Source organism: Elaeis guineensis, chromosome 10 (genome assembly GCF_000442705.2).
Source record: "Elaeis guineensis isolate ETL-2024a chromosome 10, EG11, whole genome shotgun sequence".
Taxonomy (NCBI): Eukaryota; Viridiplantae; Streptophyta; class Magnoliopsida; order Arecales; family Arecaceae; genus Elaeis; species Elaeis guineensis.
In genome coordinates, this window is record NC_026002.2 from 75,328,442 (window position 1) to 75,353,377 (window position 24,936).

Below are 24,936 nucleotides of genomic sequence, written 5' to 3' on the forward strand. Positions count from 1 at the left end.
AGATATTATTATTATGCTTAATTTTTATTTAATATCAATTTTTAAAATAATTAATTTTTAAAAATTTTAGTTAAGAATAAAAATAAAAATTTGAGTTGACTCTGATTCCTATCTTAGTATGAACTAAACAACAACAATGGAAATCATCTATTCCGATTCTGAATCTGATCATGAATGAAACACTTCGGAGGATTTAGTCATTCTGATTCTGATTCCAATTCATTCCGATTTCGATTCCGATCACAAACCAAACACCCCCTTAGTAGGCACCCCGTTCGGTCTCACAACAAATTAAGTTGAGCCATAAGTTGCCAACTTGCCATGCAAGTGGTATGCAACCAAGCATCCTTTGGGCTTTAGCAAGTAGAGAGCAGCATGGACTTTTTGGGCTCCTGGGTTCATTAAGGCCCCTGGTAATAAACTTAGACTTGTTTCAAGAGCACACCATATCTTCACAAATTAATGAGAAATTCTTTGTGCATCGTAGATGGTGCAGAGCTGTACGCACCGCCCGTGGTGATTAGCTCATGCATGAGGTTGGAAAAAAAAAATTATTTTCACGCACCGTGCTCCAACCCCACGTGTAAGCCAAGCACCACAGGCAATACACGCGTTCAGCACCACCCATAGTGCATAAAAAATTTCTCTAAATTAATTTGCATCATCTGCGAAGTCCAATTTTCAAAACAACAGATGCGTATCTTTTACAAAGTGCAACAAACCTATCTCATATCCCGCAGAAGCTAATTATTCCCATCTACTAGTTCTATTAGACAATTGGAGTACCTCTATGATCTTGCTGAAGCCAAATCTGAGTCTAGAGTTATATGTGCAACCTCAGATCCTGCAAAGATACAAGCATGATTTTTGGAATAAGTTGAATCAATTCCAAGGCATATGGAACCCGCAAATAGGCTAGGTCATATGATAAAATGGTATGCACACTATATTATTGCACCTATTACATCATGTATAACCTGATCCCTAAGGTGATAGGTCATATGAGAAAATAATATTACAATGTATCCTTGAGATGGGAAGTGAGATAAAATTCCTCTATGTACTAGCATATTGATTTGCAGTTCATCTATCCACAATGACGGCTGCAACTAAGTCAAGTTATTCATCAAGCTTTATTCGAGTCCAAACTCAACTTGGGTGCTATTGAGCTCGAGTCAAATTTGTGTAACTCAAATAGTTTTTTGAATCGAGCTTGAATGATAAGATATTCGGCTCAAAGACTTACAAGCCTATTTGAGATTATATTTATTTCTAATAATATTTGTTGCAACCTGTCTCCAGCAAGGTAGTCAGTTGGGAACCGAGTTGTTGCATCTGAATGGTAGATAACAGAAAACCTACAAAAAAAATCTACTTACCGGAAGTTGTCCAATGGAAGATCCTCCAATGCTTAAGTTAGTCAGAAAAAGAGCACAGCCAAAGAGAGAGCCAAAAACGAGAGCGAAAGCTTATCTTAAAAAAGCTTACCAGGTCCTTTGTTGTTTATCGATATTTATAAGCTAGGTGATGCCGTTACTGTGTAACTCCCATCCCTAAATATTTGGGATGTGGGAGTTATGACATTTAGTGGATAGTTACCTCATTAATTGCCATTAAGATCGAGTAATGAGTTGCTTGTAGGCGATAATTACGCTACATGTTCGTATGTAGTTAATGCCCATATCGAACAATTATCGTCGATTCAAATAGTCGGTATGACACTGAGAAAGTAGTCAGCTATATGATGAATATCATCAGTTAATCGTAGATTACATGTCAAATCAAGTCGGTTAGATGTCGACTTGATTAGATCCGTCATCCTTGGTGGTCAAGTTCCGTCGATCTTAGTCGGTTGAGTGCTGACTAGGATAAGACTCGTTGATCCAAATCGGATCGAATCACAGCAACTCAGTTGGTGTAGAAATGAATTATCGTATGATTAGTCGGTTGGGAGGTAAGGAAGATAGAAAAATCTGTTGCTAAAGCTCAAATTCAAGTCTAAGTAAGGTTTAGTTGATATTTGAGTCAAATCAAATCTATTGCTCCTCTTCTCCAGTCGGATCGATGTGGTGAAATCAGCTGGAGAACGCTTGCCAAGCTAGAGTGGCTGGACTCCAATCGAAAGGCCATAGGTCGACGAAGCAAGCAGGCACCAATCCAACTCGAGCACCTGCAAAGAAAGTCCGATCATCAAAGAACAGGATGGGAGTTCTCCGACGGAGGGATTCTCTGATGCTTAAGTTAGTAGCAGTCGGAGAGGAAGAACAGTAAGAGAAAATCCTTTCAACCAGGGTCTTCCAGTTGAGAAGAAGTAGAAAGACCTCTTATTTTTTCTTTCTCTCCCCATTTTTAGGAGAGAGGCTGCCAAGCGGTTGGAGCTCATTGGTTTTGGGATCGTGGCTGTTAGAGCCATTATGGTGGATGCCGCTGGATCAGAGTAGTAGCTATCAGAGCCAGAGAAGTAGGTATCAGTAGGCTACCACAGGATCTATCACCCACGTTCGGAGGAATCAGGGATCTGCACAATAGAGTCTTGATCCAATGAAATCTGCACGCTAGGTGCTCCTAAGAGCCATATGATCTAGAGGACAGCTTAGAGGGGGCACAGGTGGAAGTCACATGAGATCGATGGGAAGTGAGAACCCGATGATGTAGGCATCACCGTATTGTCAATCTCATGGGTGATGACTAGATGTTAAAGTCTGTGGCACCACTTGGATCACATGATGTCACTCAGATCATGTGCTTTAAAGCATCAGGTTATGTCGCCAAGTATCTGCCAAGTCTTTAAAGTTAGACATGTCATTGAATTGATCAAATATGACCCAATACTTGCCCCCCACTTCCTAATGTAAAATATTTCATACTAGGAAGTAGGTCTTCTTTTGGAGTTTGAAGTTGTACATCAGAGTAAGTTTCAACGTAGTTGTGAGGCTTCACTAACACGGTAGAAGTGGTTGGGCTCTATCTCATGTTAGTGCCGAGGTGATGAAAATCATGTCGGACTTCTGTCAGAGTGACTTTTTGACTGGTGTTTGCGAAATCTCTCCAGAATCATGATATTTTTTCTAGATTGTTGGCCCATAAAAGAGCTTCTAGCATGAGTAACTGCCATAGACTCTTTGGGGTTTGTGGAGTCGATCAGGATTCAATCAATCCACAGGCTTCAGTCTGATCTTCGAAGGAGGCCTGAAGTTTTCTTCAGATATGTTTCGAAAATCTTGATGTTTGGCATTATCCCAATTAGGATCTCAAAGGGAATCAGGTTGTAAATCTGATTACCAGACCTTTTAGGTACTTACTCACGAGATGCTTCATAACTCCATCCGCCATTAAGGCCAAGGGATTCTTCAAGAGAACACACTAGGGAGTCATCCCAGACCCATCCCAACCTATGACGTAGAGGGTTAAGATGAATTTCGAAGCATTTCTAGGGTCATTCCTCAAAATTTGAAATGGATGAAGGTGCAATTAATGGCCATGATTTTTGGCACTTCGGATCCAACCGTGTGGTGCAGCATGATTGCCGATTGGCTGGATGCTCGTCGCTTAGGACCTGTATAAATATGATGACTTTTTTTATCAGATGCATTCATCGAAGAACTTCTTCCTATCTTCTCGAGCCTTGTTGTGATGGAGCCATCACCACGATCGGTGAAAGAGACCGCCAGGAAGAAAACAGAGTATATGAGGGAGAAGTCCTCACCTAAGGGAGTGAAGATTGCCTTGTCGGAGCTTTCAAATGTCGATCGGGTGCCATTTCCTCCAAGGACCCCGGGTGAGGGTTCTTCCTCTTTCGAGGCAGCGGCCCGCCAGAGCACCGCCATCGAGGCATTCGCGGAAGTCCGACACCACTGCATCATGGTGTATAAGGCCTCGAAGGCCTTTAAGGGGAGCTCCTTGATGCCTCCACCACTGGTTCATACAGGATTTTGAGAACTACAAGATCCGCTTGCAATTCATGATGCCACAGTTGGACTTGCACTACCTCTATCTAGGAAACAACGATGAGAAAATGGGGGCATTCTCCTCGAACGAGGATTGAATCTTCATCCTTTTTTTTTGAATCTTCATCCTTGCAATTCAGTGCCGTTTTTATGCAAATATTTTATGAATGAAAGAAAAATTTTTATCATGCATACCTCTTTCATGGTTACATCCTTTCTCGAGGGCATAATTTTTTGTCGAAGCCTTTGATGCCGTGCGATTGTAGAATCATGGATTCGAGGACTTTGGTATACGTTTGATCTCCATCATCAAGTAGACCTTTAGGGCAAGTAGGTCTCTCTCAAAAATTATTATTTGCCTGATAAAGATTCGCAAAGTGATTTCTAAGTAGGCTCTTCGGTTATACTATTGTCGAGCCATTTCTGTCCGTTGTTTTAATCTCGATTGTTAGTCATTGGATTGCTCTCAAGATTTTCATTTGTAGAATGTCCCATCTTGAGTTAAGGTATCTTCTCATCTTCGGCATCGTGATGACCTGTGTCTGAAAGTCGTGGTATCTAGGCCAGGACGCCCTCAAGAGGTTGACTCATCGATCCAGTTACAGGCATTCGTGCGAGCACCTGAATACCTCATCCTATTCGAGGATGCATCGGATATCTTTCTCTTGTTCTTTTTAGGGGTCACAACTGGGATCGGGTCTTCTCTGGAAGGTCATGCACTGGCAGGTCATATTTCTCCAGGCATTTAATGTCGGATATCTTTTGGTAGTGGCCATGCATCAAAAGGGGTTGTTGGTGCTTCAATCCCCGGATACAGCTTCTGAAATCTCTCCTCCAGTGACATGCATCCCGTGCTTTGATGGAGTAGTTGGAGGCATTAGGGCACGATTTCTCTATAAGTAGAGATCCTTTGGTGCTCAAAGTTGAAATCATCCAATCTTCTCTCTAGGATGCCATCTCTCTAGTTGCCTAGATGCCATCATTGCTTGATCCCATTGGAAGTGGCTTTCTTATGCCTCTGTGTAGCCAAAGTCTGCCTCAAGGGAGCATGTTGAAGAGTGCACCAGGTGATGTCTTCATTTGGCATGGGAGGTGTTGGAAGTGCACGCGACTCTACTCGTTGAGTCACGGTGGTGGTCGCTGGGGTTGCTCTAGAATGTCACTTCACAGGAGGGCTTCGAACCTCTCTAACGGGTGGTCCGACTCCTCCTAGTGTGTGTAGCTTTCCAACCCTCTTTGGAAGTACATTGTGAAGGCAAACGCACCCTCGGGGTCCTTGAGTTTGGCATCATCGAGCTCTGTAGCTGTTGTCGCATCAATCCTATGTTGGGTTCAGACGGTGGCTGCACTCGTAGTTCTTCTTCTTTTGCTATAATAGACTTCATCTGATTGAAGTTATCTTATAATAAAGCTTTCCTTCTTAATAAAATGCTCCTCTATTCTCTTTTTTGTGTCTCATGTGGTTATCTCGATGTTGTGACTCAAGATTTTTTTAAGATGTTATCTAGTATCGATCCGAAGTTGTCCTCTAGCCCCCCCTGCTTGACTTATCCATCGACAAATGGCTGCATGAGATCTTCAACTTTGTTCCAATGATTGTGTTCAGTCTGGCCGAATCTTATGATTGGGTCTTCTGCTAGAAAGGACAATCTTATTGATGATGTAGGTATCAGGACTTGCATTGCTTGCTGGTAATGTATCCGAAATCTTTTGGAGTCCTAGGTCATGGAGGCCAGATATCATTGAGTATCGTCAAGGCATAGATCTCAGGTTCGATTACCTCCTTTAGCTAACACGATACTTTCAGTTCAGAGCTTGTCCATCATGTTTGGTGGGCATAGACGCTTCAGTTCGTTCGATCGTAGGGTCTTCAGATCAAGAAGTGTTGGCTTTGGTGCAAGCGCTGTAGTGATCAGTCGCTTGTCGTCAGCATGATACCGCTCCATCCCGATCTCACACCTCGATGACTCATTAGGGGTACTCAGCTTAAACCCATTTATTAATTTAGTTGGCTGCCACGGTTGAGGTTTTCCCATGTCTCGATATCATTGAGGATGCTTGCAGCTGTAGAACTGAATCTCCTATATCCTTTAGCACCGAATGCAGATAGTTTTTGATATTGTTGCTTGATTTAGCGCACTTCCTACCCCTCTACCGCCAGTAGGTACTAAGGTTGTTTTATGGTGCCAGTTGTCAGGTTGTCGTCGATATTGTCCTCCACATCAATAGTCATCCGATATGATTTCTTCATGAGGCTCCTGCTTTGATGAGGTGCCCTTGTTGGATAGAGTCTCCGATCCTGCCCTTCAGCTGGCGGAGCTCTTTGATGTCGCAATCATTATTGGAATATATGTGGCAGTACTTTTGATCTCTCCGACTTGTGGGTGCTTCTATCTCCGGAGGCCGATGCACAAAATTTTATCTTCGGCTTCCATGGGTGTGCAAAGTGGAGAGAGAGATGCGATCATTGGAACGACACAGAGGATCCTTCTCCCTCTTTTGCTTTCGGGGGTGATTTCTTCCTCCTTCTTTTAAGGCTCCACGATTGTCGTCGTGGGGCCATCTTGTCAATGTTCTTCCTCTCTTCTTCTTTCTGATAATAGGCTTTACCTTTCTCAGCTCGAGCATATTTTTAGGCTTGGGCCAGGAGGTCGGTGTGGTTTTTTGGAAAGTTTTCATTAGGGAAGAAAACCAGGGGTTTTTGTCCTTGAGTCCTTGTTTCGTCATTGATATGGCGATGGACTTCAGGCATCGTTGCATTAAGATGCACCATTCAACCTCTTAATGGCTCATCCTATACTCATCGAGTAGAGAGGGGGACTGCTATTATTCTTCGACTGTGACCTTTCTCTATCGAATATGGCAAACTACGGTGTTGCATGGACTTTAGGAGCTTCTAGTTCGTTGGACGGATCGGTCATGCCATTGTTGGAGACTTAGCCCGTTTGATTCCTCGGATGCACTTCGAGCACTTCAGGGGGTTGTCTCTAGAAGGTCACACTCGCATATTCCCAAGGATGTCATGTATTTATTGCTACATACCTTGGTGGTGATAGTTTGAGGGAACGGATTGCTTGGGCATTTGGTCATCGATTGGGGCAATCTCCAAGACCACTCCCTCGGCGACATCTGTCGTTAGTCAATAGGGATAGTTGGGAGAATTCAATCATGTTTTCCTTTATAAAGGGGCCTTCCATAGCCTTGGGGGCCGACATCCATTTGCAGCCTTCTATGGTGTGGTGGTGCTATTTCATCCATTATTGGGAGTCGGTAGGCATCTTTTTTATGGTTGGAGGAGTCCGCACTTCCAATCAAGTTGCCGTTAGGTGTCTAAGAGAGGAATGCCATCTCAGAGGCTTCAGCTTAGCATGAGAGATATTAGAAATCCTCTGCCACTCTGATGAGGTAGTTAGGCTGGTGGCTGCCGGGGCTTCCCTTCGGATATATAGTGCCTAATCGAGAGGTCTTCAACCTCTCCAAGGGGCTACTCCTCCCTCCTTATTGAGATGTCCTTCTGGAGGTTTCCAAAAGAATATTCAGAAGATGGAGATGCCTCCGAGATGGGTGTCTGCCATGCCACCGAAGTGTCTGCCGCAACCTTCATTAGTGAAGGAGATTCCTTGCTGGGACCCCTAGCAACCTTGGGGTCTGCTTAGGTCCATCTCCATGGCTGCTAGATAAAGATGCTGATGTAGCTCACTTCTTGTAGCTTTTTTTGTTGTCACCATTCTAGTAATGATAATGTAGTTTTCAAGGAATAAATGTTCCTCCCCCTTTTTTTTGCCTTCTCTTTGAGTCTCACACGATCGTTGTTGTGATACCTCATCTGATGTTGGAATTCTTTTGCTCCACTCGTCCGTGGGTGTGTAACATTCGTATGGGATAGGAATGATGTCAAATCGAGGTTGACGATGCACTCGCTTTTCTTGCTCATGGGTAAAGAGGGGTATCGGATCGAAATGGATGGTGATCCTCCCCGATCTCTCCTGTAGGCTCGAAGGGATGTCGAGTTGAGGTCAATGATATGCTCGCTTTTCTTGCTCGTTGATAAGGAAGAGCATCAGACTGAAGTGGATGGTGATCTTCTCCGATCTCTTCAGTAGGCTCAAAGGGATGCTAGGTTAAGGTCGATAATGCACTCACTTTCCTTGCTCGTGGACAAGGGCATCGGACTGAAGTCGATGACAACTTCCCTTACCTCCTTCATAAATGTAGAGGGGCGTTGGTTTGAGGTCGATGATGCACTCTCCCCATGATATTCGTAAGGATCTAATCTCGTAGGATCATCAATGGGGTGCGGCAATTAAGGCACTAATAGGGACTTCGAATCCTTGGCATTTTCGACACTCTGGAAGACCTCATTTTCAGTGGGAGTTGAATGCCCGCAGTTCCAATCATGTTTCTTCTCACTATGGTTCTTGCCTTTCTTTCGGCTGACGTTATTTTGCCTCCTCAGGTACTCACTTGCTTGTAGGTCTGTGCCAGAAGATCGATGCAACCACCTAGGCGAGTCTCATCAAGGGAACGAGTGAGATGTTTGTCATAGGGGTTTCGTCTCACAAATGACTCGGTGACGGCATCGTGAACCAATGTATGATTGGCCGGCTTGAGATCTCTTAATGGGGATGGTGGTTAGACTTCGAAGATGGAGCCATCTTTAGGTCAAATGTTAACTCTCCAAAATCTATCGGTTCGGCGCTCTGGAGCCTGAACCTTTCTCTCAAGTCCATCTTCTGACCAAAAGTAGCACCTACGTTGGCTTGAGGTGAAGTTATCCTTGGAGGGCTCTAGTGATCGATCCCTCCTTTTTGGGGCTTGAGGGCATTGAGGTGAGTGGTGTGGAGCCACTCCTATCGATCATAGCCTTCGACAGGAGACATGCAAGTCTCCTGTTCAAACACCAATGGAGCTTGGGTCCCTATTGCGCTACGTTGCAGTCATCGTGTAGTAACTGTGAGTGCTTGGCCTGCTCCGTCAGTGTGTTGATGAGAAATAGTCATGGAGGTCGGTCTGATTCTCTGACGTCTCTACGTCAGGTGTGTTATATAGGGGATGTTGCACCCCATTGCACCCTCTTCTCCGAGAAAATAGGATCAAATACCTTTTCTCAAGCGTCAATCTGTTACTCTTCCTCTTCGATCGGATCAATATGGTGGAATTAGTTGGAGGACACTTGTCAAGTTGGAGTGGCTGGACTCCAATCGGGGGGCCATAGGTCAACAAAGCATGCAAGCACCAATCCGACTTGAGCACCTGCAAAAAAAATCTAGCTATCAGAGAACAGGAAGAGGGTTCTTCGGTGGGGGGACCTTCGGCGGTTAAGTCAATGGTAGTTGGAGAGAGAGAACAGTAGGAGAAGGTCCTCCCAACCAGGGTCTCTCAATTCAGAAGAAGTAGAAAGATACCCTGTATTTTTCTTTCTATTTTTAGGAGAGAGACGCTAGGCAGTTAAAGCTCATCAGTCTTAAGATCATGGTTGTCAGAGCTATCGTGGTGGATGCTGCCGAAGTTAGAGTAGTGGCTGTCAAAGCTAGGAGAGTGGGTGTCAGTAGACTGCCATAGGGTCTATCACCTACATCCGGAGAGATTGGAGATTTGCATAGTCGAGTGTTGATCTAGCGAAATTTATACACCAGGTGCTCCTGAGAATCGTTCGATCTGGGGGACGGCTTAGAGGGGGCATAGGCGGAAGTGGCATGGGATCGATGGGAATTCGATGATTTAGGCATCGTCGTGTTATCGATTTCGTATGTTGATTGGCTAGATGCCGAAGTCCATGATACCGTTCGGATCGCATAATGTCGTTTAGATCACATGCTTTGAACCGTTAGATTATGTCGTCAAGTATCTGCCATATTTTCAAAAGTTGGATGCATCATCGGACTGATCAAATATAATCTAACAAAATTAATTTTAAAATTTTATTATTATTATTTTTATTAAGTCAAGTTTAAATTTTAAATTTTGAATATTAAAAATTGATTGATTGTGAATCAAATTTTAAATTTGGATATTTTGAATTGTGTTGAGCCGACTACATGACTCGGCTCAGAAAGGCTGCACCCATGCGTTATAACCAATTACCATGTCCATAAGCTGGCGTACAAACCGGGGACAACGGTTTCTCAAAAATAATTTTGCAAAACCGTAAACCAAGTATTGTCCTTCCAAGTGGAAAGTTTGATGACCACGGAATCGTACGGCCCGAATTGCTGGTCTTCCGCTAATCGTTTCCATTTCCCGCTCTCTGGTCTCGGCAAGGGCAGTAGGAATCGGAACAGCGGGCTTTCCCCATTGTCTCACCCCCATTCCTAGGGTTTTGCTTTCCCTTGTCTCTCTTCGCGACGACAGGAGGAAGTGAGGCTAAAAATCTCTCTTCGCGGGGACTTGAATCATCTGAGGGTTCTTGATGCTACCTTCGTTTCGTTCTCTGTAAGCCCTTCTCCTTTTCGGGTCCTTTATCCCCTTATTAGTCTCCGAAGCTCGGCTTTTCTACGGAATTCCTTTTTTGAGGACTTCTGTTCATTTAATTTAGCTTTGATTGCCAGTTTAGCTTGGGATTTTAGCTTATAAGCGTGGCTTGATTCCTGTTCGTTGACACCGGGGGAAAGCTAAAAAAAAAAAGAAAGTGCTGGATTTCGCGAGAAGTTCTCTCTATGCGTGTTCCTGGTCTCCGAATGGGAAGTTCTGAGAAACAAAACGATGCTTAATCTTTTTATGTGTTGGAATTTTGATAGGTGATGATTTGAGGCCTTCAGTCAAAGAAAGTGGTGGCATTTCTTCTCCAGAAAACCATTGAATACCGATACGGAAGTTTTGTTGTCCTGGAAGCATCGATTAGGGCCAAATAGAATGCTAAGTACAGCTTTCTTATAGTTGGCTAGATGAGGCATCTTGCGTTCTCTCGAACAACTTTAATAAGAGCTGGTATTGGTGTATGTGCATTTTTGTTTATTGCCCGATGATCAGAGAAAAGTGGTGATGTATTTCTTTTACCTATTTTATTTTGGGATTTTTGCCTACATACCCGTAAACATTAGAATTTTTCCTTCCAAAATTGATATATATATATATATATATATATATATATATATATATATATATATATATATATATATATATATATATATATATATATATATATATATATATATATATATCCTGATAAAATACTTGTTTTGCATGTATACCCTTCTTTTTTTTTTTTGCACATGTACCCGTACCATTTAATGCTGTTAAGAAATTAGCGGTTTAAAATTGAAATGACTAAAATATCCTTAATGGTTACACATATAAAATCAAATATTTATAAGGATATATAAGGAAATAGCAATTTTACGGGTATTCATATAATTTTATATGTTTAAGAGGATATACATGCAAAAAAATCTTGGGTAAATTATGTTCCTAGTCCCTAAACTAAATTAGATTTTTTTAAATGATCCCTAAACTACAAAATCCTAAATTTTAGTTTCTATACTTTTTGGACTATTTTGATGTAGTTCTTTCTTCGGATTTCGACCATTTTCTCTCATCGAAAATTCTAGCTGGCAATAATCAGTGCTTACATGGCGAAAAATATCTAACGAATATAACATGGCATAGATGACGTGGCATATGAATGATGATATGGCATGATGGATGAAAATTTTTATTTATTGACATGGCATGGGTGATGATGTGGTATCTGATGTAGATTTTTTTCTGAAAGTATCCAATCACCAAGAGACATATCAGCAGTTATAGATGATGTGACATACATGGTGTGGCGTATGCGTGATGACATGGCATGGATGATGATGTGATATTTTTTTTAATAGTATCCAATGATTTAGTGACATGTCAGCACCCTAGATGACGTGGCATGGGTGATGATGAGGCATCTGATGTGAAATTGTTTTGAAAGTGTCCAATTATCGAGTGCCACATTAGAAATCAATATCACATTAGCATGCATATACCACATTATCACCCATGTCATATCATTGCCCATATACCATAAATTATATTTTTTATCCTCTAAGTTTAATAAATGTTCTTAAATGGTCCTTATACTTAAAAAAATTCTAATTAGATCCTTTGATATTTTTAGTGTGATTTAGTTTAATCTTTTCAGTAGGATGGTAGAAAAAGTGATGATCCTGATGCAGGATAAGTCATTGGATGCATTCAAAAGGTTGAAAATGACAACAGTATTCAAAATGGCGAGCCGAATCCAGATTCGAAGATGATTTCAGAGCAGATCAGGTTCAGACATTTGAAAATCGTTATTATGAACATAGTAGAGACAATAAAAAATTATGCATGCTTTGTGTTCACAGTTTTACCGTTGCTGAGCTTACTATTGCTATCGAATTTCTCTTTGAAAAAGAGTAGGTTGGTAATCATGGACTATGCAACTAAAGATCTCAGATGTTTACTCCGACTAGATTAGCATAGGCAAGACCAGAGAATAAATGAATCAAAAATAGAAATTGTTTTCTTTCTCTTTTGTTTATTCTCTTTTACTTTCATTCTTCTTAGGTTCAAATCAAACTTTCTATGTTTGCTTTGTATATATTTATGTCTATTATATACGTATGATGTGGTGTTATATACGAGTAATGATGATGTAAATCTTCCTTTTTATATATATTTATATCTATTCTAATACAAGATAGGAGGAAAAAGAGGATAGATTAAGAATGTGATTGAAGATTGAGTAAAATCGATAATATAATAATATATTATCAAAATAATTTTTTAATTTTTAGTTTATGTATTACCTCTTTGTATTAGTTTAAATTATCAAAATCATATTAGTTTAAATTAAATCATATTTGAAAATTAGGGGACCTACTTGATGGTTGAGATTCTAATTAGGGGATTTATCCTATTCCAATAGGAGCAAATGCCTGAGATCCTTATTTGTATAGTCCACGATTACTGATCTATTTTTTTTCAAAGAGAAAGGCAACAGTGGTAGCAAACTTAGCAACGGCGAAATTGAGAATGCCGAGTCCACATACTTTTTCATTGTCGCTGCTATGTGCATAATAATGGTTTTCAAATCTTTAAACCTGATCTGCTTTAAGACCATCTGTGGATCTAGATCCGGCTTTCTATTTTGAATACTGTTGTCATTTTTGACTTTTTGAATGCATCCAATAACTCATCCTCCATCAGAATTATCACCTTCTTTGCCATCCTGCTGGAAAGATTAAACTAAATCACACTAGAAAATCAAAGGACCTAATTAGAGTTTTTTTTAGTATAAAGATTATTTAAGAACATTTATGAAACTTAGAGGATGAAAAATATAATTTATGATATATGGATAATGATGTGGCATGGATGATGATGTGGCATGGGTGATGATGTGGCATATGGGTGCTGACGTAGCACTCGGTGATTGGACACTTTCAAAAAAATTCGACATCAGATACCACATCATCATCCATACCATGTCATCTATGCCACGTCGCCTATGGATGCTAATGTGTCACTAAATGATTGGACATTATTGAAAAAAATACCACATCAGATGCCACATCAGATGCCCATGCCACGTCATCAATGCCACGTCATCAATGAGTCCTGACTTGTCTCTTAATGACCGGATATTTTTGAAAAAAATTCATATCAAATGCCATGTCATCACCCATGCTATGTCAGCAAAAAAGTTTTCATCCATCATGCCACATCATCATTCGTATGCCACATCATCTATGCCATGTCATATTCATCATACATTTTTCGCCATGTAAGCACTGATTATTGTCAGTTAGGATTTTTGGTGAGAGAAAGTGGTCGGAATCTGGAGAAAGGACTATATTAAAACAGTTCAAAAAATATAAGGACTAAAGTTTAGGATTTTATAGTTTATGGATCATTTAAAAAAATCTGATTTAGTTTAGGGACTAGGAACATAATTTATCCTAAAATCTTTAGACTTTTTATGTGAATACCCTTCTAAATATTAGATTTGTATAAATATTCTTTCAAAATTGACACTTGTATGCATACCCTTATAAAATATTATTTTTACTTGAATAACTTTGACATAGCAGTTCGGCTAATGTCATTAGCCAAAATTATACTTATTTAAATTAAAAATTAATTAAATTGTGAAATTATCTTTTTATTTCAAAAGTGGGTAATAAGTTAATGGGTCTCGCTAGAAACTTATTGGAATAGTTGAACTTCCCTTCTTTCTAATAACATACTTTTTTTTTGTTATCTAATTATTGAATCGATCTTTTACTCGAGCAATATTTTCATAGGAATGTATTGAGGAGCAAGTACTAGACTAGTTTGAATGTTAAAATAAGTTGAAATAGATAAAAATAGAATTAATTGTTTTGCATGTGTACCCTCATAAATATATTAAATTATATGAATATCCTTATAAAGTTGCTATTTGCATATATAACCTTATAAATATTCTTTTTGCATGTCTACCCATTAAAGGTATTTCAGTCATTTCAATTTTAAACTATTAATTTCTTAGCAGTGTTAGGTGATATGGATATATATACAAAAAAAAAAAAAGAAAAAAAAAGCACATAAATGCAAAACTAGTGTTTTATGAGAGTATACATGTAAATATCAATTTTAGGAGAATATTCACATAAATTCTAATATTGAGGGGGTGTGCATGCAAAAAACCCTTTTATATTTCTAGGTTTATTGGTCATGGGTACTCTAGGCATTATTACTGCTGCCCCATGCTATAGGCCAATTGATTCGGTGATTAGTAGGAAGAGCCAAAGGGTTTGAACAGGATCTAGGTGACTGGGCACTGACTAACTATCTCCATTTGTGAAACTCAATTTTCTTGAAATAAGTAATTATTTTATGCGATAGATTAGCAAAGGCTATGCACTTCTCGGAATAGTTCTAGATCATTTCAAGGAAATATACAAAGCTGTACTCATCATGGTAATATATGTTTAGCTATGTATGCTGCATTTAGGCTGATGAAATCTCTTGCTTCATCTGATGCAGAGAAAAAATAGTTAAGCAAGAAAAATATAAGCAGGCTGTATCATTTAGTTTATCTAGACCATTTAGAAATGTTTAGTGGTCCTTGGCTCTTTTTTGAGAAGAGAATTCTTGGTCAAAATTGGATGAGACCTGGATTCAAGCTCAGGTCACTGGTAACTACATGCACTTTACCAATTGAGCCCATTGGCATCCTCCTTATAACTCTTGACCATGTCCTATTTTAATTAAGAGACAAACCTTTTAGATGTTGGCTTTGGCATCATAGTACTGGTAAGGATCTCTGTCCCACAAATCTCTTAGTTTTCCATCATTGGTGGAAGCTGGGGTTTGGTGCTATAAGGGAGAATAGATCGGTTAAATGTTGGTTGTAGAATGAAAAAAACGGAATTGTTGGTTTAAATGGAGTAAGGGTATGTTTGGATGCAAGGAAAGCTATTTGGAAAACTCATTTTCTTTCTAGTTTTTTTTTTGTTTGTTTCATTAGAAAACTAACAAATTTGGAAAATTTATAACTAGTTCTAGAAATCTTTTTCCATTTTCATGGAAAGTCTTAGGTTTCTTTTTTCTTTTGCATGGATTTCCTTTGAACCTAAGATCCCCTAAATTGGAGGGGCAAACGATACCAACTCTATGAAGTATGCTTGAGTTTCTGCTTGGAAATATTTTTTTTGTAGGGCAAGATGGGAAAAATGGCATTTTTGTCTTTTTTTGGTAAACGAATGGCCTTTTACTTCATGGAGTTTGAATCTTTGTACCTTCTCCAACACTGTTGTGTCGTTCATACCATCATGGATCAGATCTCATAAAGCTTAGCAAGTTGTTGTAGGTATTAAAACTATATTATTTGGTCTTGCGCCATCATATTCACACAAAATGTTATAGCATATTCTCCAAATGTGCATGTCCTATGAGGTTGTGGTATTCCTACCCTCATGGGCATGTATACATCAATAAAAACATGTAATCATGGCAAGAAAAACATGCCTCTAGCTGTAAGGCATCTCCACCAAAGTTTAAATTTTACACCCGAAGTTTCTTGTGGATGGATTTGGCCATGATGTATATCTTCTTGAATGATATAGTGTTAACTATATAATCTATAAATCATTGCTTGGTTGTATTCAGGGTGGTTATTTGCAAATGAAGTGTATGACAACGGTATGGTAATTGTGATGTCATTTTCAGTTGATCATGTTATTACATGATTGCTGACAGAACAATTTGCTGTCAAACCCTCACATCATAAACAAAATAGAGATATGCACGATGGTTAAGATGAAATGGGTGGATTATGAAATCTTATTGATGTTAACCTTGTTCATTTTGAAAATTTAGGCTTGCATTTGAAGCACTTTGTCTGGGTTTTGTGCTCAATATGTCAGACAGGCCACTCTAACCAATCTAATCTTACATTGGTTCAACACACATATACACATGCACCCTGACCCACGTATGCATGCACCACCCATCAATGTATGCATCACTTATTCAGGCACATACTCACACCAAGAGTATGTATGCGCCTGTCATGTTTGACTACCAGGATATGACCGCTCATAGTCTGGGAAGATGCTATGATTTCGTCAAGGCCAGTTGCAGGTAAATGTAGCCTTACTAGTTATGCATTTTAAGCTCATGCAATAAAGGGGAATTCATCTTACATTGTATCGGTCTCTTTAAATAGCAATGATAAGTCTCCCCGTTCTCTATATCTTAATTTGTGTATAACTAACTTTTGTCTGTTCATTCAAATCCCTTAAAGGTCTTTCTTTAATTTTTTGTGCTAAGATTGTTAGGTTCAGCGAGTAGTGTCCTCAAGCTACATTAATAAAATCACATTAAGTATAGGTTTTTTTTTTTTTGATGTTTGTTATGATAATATTATTAATCCCAATTTTATAGGCTGCCAAGCACACAATTCTTTGTCATTAATGATTTAGGAACTCCTTTTGTTTGACAAAACGTGGAATTATGGATTCCACCAGTCATGCTATCATCAAGAACTTGTTGACTGTGATTTTGGTTGATGGCTGATATTTCAATTAAGTCCATAATCTCCGAAATTAGAATTATGCACATAGGAGAAAGCATGAGAGTGTCACAAATCAAGGATAGATATGGAAAAAACCAATGGAGATGATATGGAAATGTCCAATAAAAGTTGGAGGTAGGCTCAGAATGGGGTCAGTTTCAGATTTGTATTTGGCTTTGCTTCTTTGGATCGTACTCCATATGAAACAAATAAGTCACATGTACTTGGATGAAACCACTTGAATTGTGCCAGCAACTTGTTAAACTAAACTGAGTTCACATGTGGTATATAATTATGACATTGATAATTAAAGCTAGTTACTATCCACAAAACTGATTTTTATTCTCTCAGCAATGTGATGATTTTTGTTTTTTTATGTTTTTTTTAACAAAAAACCAACAGAGATGGTATGGACATGTTTAATAAAACCTCAAATTAGTATTAGCATTAAAAGGGGTTGAGAATGGGGATTCTTTCAAAATTGATTTGTGCTTGGCTTTGCTTCCTTAGATCTTTTTCTGTATCAAGCAAATACAAAACACATGATTTTGGATGAAACCACTTCAATTGTATTTGCAACTTATTACACTAGATCCAAATCTCTTGTGGTATATAATTATGACTTTGATAGGTAGCTAATAACCATCACAAAGCTGATTTTTAAGCGGTTAGCAATTTAATGATTTTTGTTTACATTTAAAAAATGTTTGTCATTTCAGTTAATTGTTCACATGGATTCTGTACATGCTCCTGTTAGTGTTGTGTTCTGCTTGTTCTTTTCTAGCTGCAGATATTTCGCTTGATTCCCCAGCCATATGGTGCAATACTTAAACAAATGCTTCTCCAGATTCATCTACCGTCCATCAAGTGATTATTAATCATGTTTCTTTTTTTTTGTTGAATAGACAACAAAGTTGTTTATCGATGCACATTTAAGTATGGAATCTAGCACCCTTGTTATATGTCCACATCATTTCTCTTGGACCCTTTTGCTTTTCCTTTGAAGTATTCTGCTCTATCTGATTTTTTCCCCTACTTCTGTTCAAGTTCTTCTGCATTTGTCCCTTATTATTGACTTGTACAATTTGCATGTTTGAGCGGTATTGCAGGAATACAGGTTGAACTGTTCTGCATTCAATTTTATTAATGCCTTATTCTCATGGCGCCTGAAGAGGTAGGCAGATTGCACAAACTTGTAGGAAGTCTACTTCAGGAAATTGATTACAAGAATAGGCGCCTGTATGAGTTTGAGTCCAAGTTTAGCCAGGTGATGGAAGAGAAGAACAAGTTACACCAGATCCTCATGGATGGTTAGTAGCATTACAGAGGCGTTGCATGTTATATCGGCATAAATCTCCTACTATATATAATGAGAACTCCGGAGTAACTGTCACTAGTTTTTTCAGCCATCTCACTTGATCATGAGTGAACAGGGAAAGCATTGAGAGAGCCCTGAGAGATGCAAAGACATTGGCTCCATAGCTCTCTCTCTCTCTCTCTATCTCTCTCTCTCTCTCTGTCCTTTTTCTTTTCCTCCCAATCTTCTTCTTATCAAATTCATTCAGAATCCCAACATTTTGATGTCTGTCTCTTTAGTCCTATTTGTGGAAACATGGGTTGCACATATGGAAAGAGTGATTTATCAAGTTAAAAAAAACCATTAGTAATGGAAAGTCTTGCAAACATTTATTGGTAGTCCTAATGTGCATGGTACATGCTAAATAACAAGTTCTTCGCGATGGCACCTCTCTTATATTCTAACCATGATTTCCTCATCCGGACTTCGGTTCATGCAGCATTTATGTGTTGAAAAATATTTAGATAGCACGTCATATCGAATTGTCCAATTTATGATCTTGGTTGTAAGGTTTTATGTGATGACTGCATGTTTCAAGTGTTTAGATCTGTTGTTAGTGCTCAGAATTTCAGAATTCGTCCTGCTTCTGTCTTAAGTGTGTTACTTACCTTAGGTTTTTGTCATCCCTAGTGACAAGCTTGCATATATTCTATAACAAGAAAAATTTTCTATAATGTGGTTGCCCATCTCTTTCAGAAATTAATAAAAATTTCTCACAGATGCCAGGATAACTCATGTTCTATGCATGTTAACCAGCTTCATGTATTCAAAGTCAAGCTGTTGCTGACAAAATAGGATTTCATATTGTGATTGACGTATAATCCTATTCTTATCTGTTTTGATGCAATGTTGGCTGCTGTTAATAAAGTTACATGCTAAACCATTTCATTTTAAATTTGTGTCAAAAGCACTGCATAACCTTTGCATACTTCTTTGAGTAAGTTTAATATTGGGTGACATTGAAAAGAAATTTTACTTCCAATGCTAATTGACTTTGGAGAAGTGTTTTACTAATAGCAGATTCTAAATAATTTTATGATGCTTTCAATTGACACTTAACTGCTGTATGAATTTGTATGACATTCAGATATGAACTGCCTTTCTTTCCCCTGTGATGTCTGCACGTTCTTCAATTGTGCTTTGTTTCATTCATTAACAGAAATGAGGAAGATGCAGTACACCATAACCAATTGTTCTCAGGAGAATGAAAAATTGAAGCTAGAACTGCAATGTCTGAGGAAGGATCTAGAGCACCAGCAAAAAGAATTGCAAAATACTGATGCAGAAAAAGTGTGGAAGAGAGTGAAGCTTAGTGATGAATCAGGAAAGGTAATTGCACGTTTATACTGGAAAACTTGTTGCTGACTTAATCTTCTTGTCACGGAATCTTATGATTTATTTTAAAATTGTTCAACCTATCTTAGCGGCATGTGCTTTGACTTGTGAAGGCCATGTCAAGGGTTTGAGACTGATGCATCCCTTCGGCCATCAAAAATGAGAAGAACCTTTAGCTTATTTTCTCTTTCAAATGGAAAACCTAGAAAATAATTGGTTGCGCATGAAGTATCATTTGTTCATTTTGATTCTGAAAATTAAAGAAATTTATCTTTGAACTGGAAGTTCTTCATTTGTTTTTACATAATTTTCATCCCCATCCCTTGTCGTCCCAAAGTTTCATTCTGGTATTAGGATGTAGGCAAATTACCTACTTCATATAGCTCTAATGCAGCATAAACATTATTCTACTTCCTTTTTATCTCTTCCAGTTTTTTGGTCTTTCTTTAAGTTCTACCAATGGTTTTTCATTTATAAAATCCATAATTATAATGCTGAACAATCTGGGACAAAAGCTGGTCCTTTTGTTTTGACATTATGAGCTGAATCTGAATTGATGTATGGTATGTTGTATTGGACGTCATTATTTCTGCATTTTGACTGAAGGATGCTGCCTGGTGGCCATTAGGATTCTTTTCGTGCACCAGGTTTCAGGTAGAACATTGTGCATGGGCATATTGCAATATGACATTTTGCCTGGTGAAACATCCTGTTCTTCTTTTCGATCTTGTCTTTTACCTTCGAATACCTTTTATGGTTTTGGAGGTTTGATTTTATTCATCCCTCCACTTTGGATTTAATCAATCATGAAAATTTGGTAATGGTGCAATATTTAAAAATTGCAGCGATATTGTACATTGTTAAAAGATAAATTCATATCTTGTTACACTGGTGGATTGCAAAATGTAAGAAATGTATTAGTTACTGTCTTTTCGAATTAATGGGGAAAAATTCTATGCTTAGAATTAAAAAAGAAACCCCTAGAGAGCTTAATAGCTAACTTAATGGGGTAGAAATGGCAAATAGGAGTCAATGGAAATGCATGCGAGGAGACTAAAATCAATCATTCCGGAGGTCATGTAAATTGCATTATATTAGAAAACAAGTTAACAATATTGAAGAACTATAAAATGTAAACAAGTGCTGGGAATAAATTACTTGATATATCCTGTTTCAAGCATGAATCACCAAAATCTCGTGCTTTTTCCTTTTTTGGAGAAAGACAATGCCATGCAACATGAAGCAGCTAAAACGTAATATGCTTCTTGGTGCATGACTCTTTGATATCCTACCAGTCATGTAGGTCAAGGTATTTCAGTCCATATTCCTTGTCCATTGGCGGACCCAAAACTAACACATAACCAAGTTTTTAGACACGTTCTTATGATCTTTTCTTCTTTTTTTTTTTTTAAAGAGTTTGGCCATTCGAATATCTACATGATTATGTCATCATAATTTATATGAGTCATACTTGAATTTTTTTCCTCTAAAGTTTATTGTTTGGAGATGTGCTGGTTCTTTGGGATCAATATTTGAAAGCAGGTCAAAAGTAGCATAGGGATGATGCAAGGTGAGGCACAAGTGTCGAAAGACATGAAAGTTGATGATTTAAGAACTCAGGATAGTGATGAATTGACAAACAACCAAGAAAGTGATCCAGAATTCCTGATTCCACTCATACTGAAAGAACGGAGGAGTAATCATGAGCTACAGGAAGCCCGCAAAGAATTGATAACTGTAAGATTCTTTTAAGTTGGATTTTTAGATTTAAAATATTCAAGAATTCAATGTATTTAAAATAAATCGCTCATAGACATTTTCTCTCAGATAAATAAAGATGCATATAAATATTTTTCAGGGTTTCAAAGACTTTTTTAGCAGCCGTAGCTTAATTGGAGTCAAGAGATTGGGAGAGCTCAATGACAAGCCCTTTCAGGATGCTTGCCGTCAAAGATTTCCAAATGAGGAACCTGATGTGAAAAGTGCTGAGCTGTGCTCCTTATGGCAGTGTCACATAACAAATTCAGAGTGGTATCCTTTCAGAGTTACCACCATCGAAGGAAAGGCTCAAGTATGTTAACTATTCAATTAATGTTGAACTCCTTCCCCCATTTATTTCCACATATTCTTTATCTTTGGTTGATGACCAATTCAATCTTTTGCCATCTGAATGCATATGCTTCTGCATGCACCAAACAAGCACCAATATGTATTACGCACTGACATGATATATAGGATCCAGAGATTGGTTTATAATTGATGGTGCTGGTGTTCACAAGTCGCCGTTTATGATTGATGATGCTGGTGCATTCAAAGTTTGCATTTTACAAGCTATTCATTTTTTAATTATGTAAATTTGCTTTGCTGGGATTTCTTCTTTTTTCTATTTAAAATCAATAGGAAGACGTTTTACATGTCAGCATGGCAGATCCATTTTCATATACACTTAGATTCTACAAAGTCTACTTATGTCATTTTCGGAGTTTCACTTCAATCAGTATGTCTGCTTGGGTTGCAGGATACATTAAATGAAAGTGATGAAAAGTTGCAAGCTTTGAAAAGTGAGTGGGGTGAGGAAATTTACAAAGCCGTGGCTACGAGTCTGATGGAGCTTAATGAGCACAACCCAAGTGGAAGATACATTGTTCCAGAACTTTGGAATTTCAAGGAAGGAAGGATAGCCACTTTGAAGGAGGCCATTCAGTACCTCTTTAAGCAAATAAGGAGTCTAAAAGCTGCCAAACGCAGAAATCCACGACACCTGGGCATGTAAGAGGTAACATACAGCGCCATTATATAGCTTATAAGTTATGCGAATCATGTTCACTTTATTTGTTCATCTATTATTTTAGGATAAACCAATGCAATGTGAATTTACTTTTGTAAATGCTTTAGCTTAAAATGTTATGTTCTGGAGTGTATGCTTGCGTGGCTTGCATGCTGCTAACCAGGACAAGCACAAACTATAGCCTGATGTTTTGGATCTCTTTGAGCATTGGCAACTTTATTATGGTTTTACCAGAGATGTCATATGCTTGCCCTGGTTGAATCAGTAATACAGGATTGTATCCGTGATTTGTGACTATCCTGGCCATCTCTAGTATATTTGATGCGGAATAAGTTAAATAACATTATTAGTCAAGGCTGGGTTCACCTAATTGTTGAAATTGGTTTCCAAGCTTCCATATGCCATCTGATGGTGGCTGATTCCAGATTGTGAATTAGAAAAAAATCTTGATGTTCTCCATCTCATTCTACAGCAATTAACATGGAAGAAGAATCTGGTTTTCTATTGTCTAGTGATTCGATTTATCTCATTACTAGCCTTAAGATTTGTAGATTTTTGTATAGCTCTGTTCTTTTTCTATTCTTCTGTAAGTCTGCAAAAATGCTTTTGTAATCCTTCTCTGTATTATGCGGCTTTGCTTCGTTCAACTTAAACAATTAGTAATTTTGCTTGCACTCTCAGATTGTCAAGCTGCTAACTTATCACTCGAAACTTGGGCTGATGTTGTAAGTGAATGCTGTCCTGGTGATTGACCGACGCGTAGGAGATATGCTAAGTGATGTTTGGTGAATACTCTCTGGGTCGAGTGAAGTACTCTACTTGCTCCCTGGTAAGACTATAGCCTAACTTCATAGAAGCCTGTGAGTTGTTTGTTCAGTTACTACTTACTAGGAGTGCCTCCTGTACATGAGATGTTAAAAAGAGGAGTCTATTCTTGCCACCATATATTAATATGTAACATAGTTGACTCCAAAGTCTTTTAATCTCTCACTCCATTGGAAATGACAATTAGTTTTTAATCGCTCACTTGTTTTAAATGTCGAGTGTCAAGGAGAGCGAGATACCAATCGGAAAAAAAAAAAGGCATGCATGCTATATGCTCGCTGATCGATAGAACGCCCTGAGCCCCATTTCCTCGTGGTATTGTTTCCCCTTTCGTTCTGCTCCTTGTTTTGTTAATGGGCACGCTTCTCAAGTTTGTTCTGTGTCAATAATTTCCTCGAATTTTGCTCCTTGTCTCTTTAATGGGCGCGCTTCCTAATATTGTTTCGTATCAAATGTTTCAGAAAAAACGGCGCCTTTTCTAATTTTAAAGCATGTCGTTGTGGTATCATACATGCGTGTCTTCAAACTCCCTTCCATTTAAGCTTTGGCAGGCATTTTCGGTGGGCAGATGGTCGTCGGAATGGAACCGTGGCAGGTTTGAGGCACCATGCTACTTAGTAGTTTGGAAACTAACTCTAGTTCAGTTGTAGACACATAGGCAAGGAACACGACATCAACGGTTCCACTTATATGGACCAAACATATAATTTTCTTAGTAACTTGTATTGCGATGTATGTTGAATGGTACCAAGAGACGAGGGATCCTGGCAATAGGACTACTTTCAAGGAAGCATCCGCAGTGGCCCAGTGGGCTTATGTGATCTTTGCAGGTTGCTGTAGATTAAGATATGATAAATGATAGGGAACCAAGGGACCCATGATAAACGTATGCATGGGGAATGCAGTTAGTAAAGTCCTCTGGAAAGCAATGGGAAGTAAGTATGATAGGAATTTGGCGTCTTCTGATAAGCCCTCGCCTCTTGTATCCATCCATTCGCTCTTGCATGTTTGCTTTCATAAATTAGGGATGTGTTCGAGAGCAGAGCACATGGGGTATTAATACGAGTGCTGTCCATCTTACCTCAGACGCTGGCAATGTAAAGCTTCAACAAGTGGTCATGCAAATTGAGCTCATAAATAGAGTTCCAGCTTGACCATGGCATTGAATCAAGATAACTGAGTGGCCATTGACAAGAGGCAGGGAATGGCAGCTACATTGGTTAGTGAGACTTGGTACTAGTTGGGACATGCGTGATTTGTAAGGCGGCCTGAATCGTCCGACTACAGTTCTGTTGTTGGACGAACGCAAAGGTAACAGTGCTTCGTTCGTATCTACCACATGCCACATTCATGTAGCTTACCTTTAATTTCTCACATGCCTTGGGATCTCAGGTTTTGTACTTAGGTGGAATCCCATTGCACGGTAAGGCAATCAATCTTGCTGTCAAGGGACGAGATCAAGGGCTCTTTAGGTATGGCTTAGATAAATGCATGTCCTATAATACCGAAGGCGTTTTAAATTAGAGATTAAGTTTTAGGTATTCTTATGACGTAATTGTATTAATGATTTGATGTAGATGATGAAAGTGCGAACATGGTTCGGTTAGCTAAGATCTCCATGGCTGAATGAGCTTCATTGTGGCCTGCCTCCCTGACTGCCCGAAGG

General features: G+C 38.8%; 1 protein-coding gene across 3 annotated transcripts; it reads left to right on the forward strand.

Annotated features, from left to right (window-relative positions):
* Positions 1-10,111: 10,111 nt before the first annotated feature.
* On the forward strand, positions 10,112-23,461 carry LOC105052231 (factor of DNA methylation 5). 3 transcript variants are annotated; one of them, XM_010932972.4, is made up of 7 exons: positions 10,112-10,379; positions 18,075-18,275; positions 19,482-19,651; positions 21,200-21,394; positions 21,516-21,728; positions 22,176-22,433; positions 23,127-23,461. In XM_010932972.4, exons 2-6 carry the CDS (start codon positions 18,125-18,127, stop codon positions 22,428-22,430), a joined length of 984 nt encoding a protein of 327 aa, XP_010931274.1. In that variant the 5' UTR covers positions 10,112-10,379; positions 18,075-18,124; the 3' UTR covers positions 22,431-22,433; positions 23,127-23,461. The 3 variants fall into 3 exon arrangements, with proteins under 3 accessions (XP_010931274.1, XP_010931277.1, XP_073100401.1); XM_073244300.1 differs by lacking the exon at positions 10,112-10,379 and adding an exon at positions 12,736-17,832; XM_010932975.4 differs by lacking the exon at positions 18,075-18,275 and having other exon boundaries at positions 10,113-10,379.
* Positions 23,462-24,936: the final 1,475 nt, after the last annotated feature.

Excerpts from the sequence above, each read along its gene's own strand:
- LOC105052231 (XM_010932972.4), top strand. The coding sequence starts at position 18,125 with ATGGCGCCTGAAGAGGTAGGCAGATTGCACAAACTTGTAGGAAGTCTA. Across the intron at positions 21,395-21,515 it reads CCCGCAAAGAATTGATAACT|GGTTTCAAAGACTTTTTTAG; the intron begins GTAAGATTCTTT and ends AATATTTTTCAG. Across the intron at positions 21,729-22,175 it reads CCATCGAAGGAAAGGCTCAA|GATACATTAAATGAAAGTGA; the intron begins GTATGTTAACTA and ends CTTGGGTTGCAG.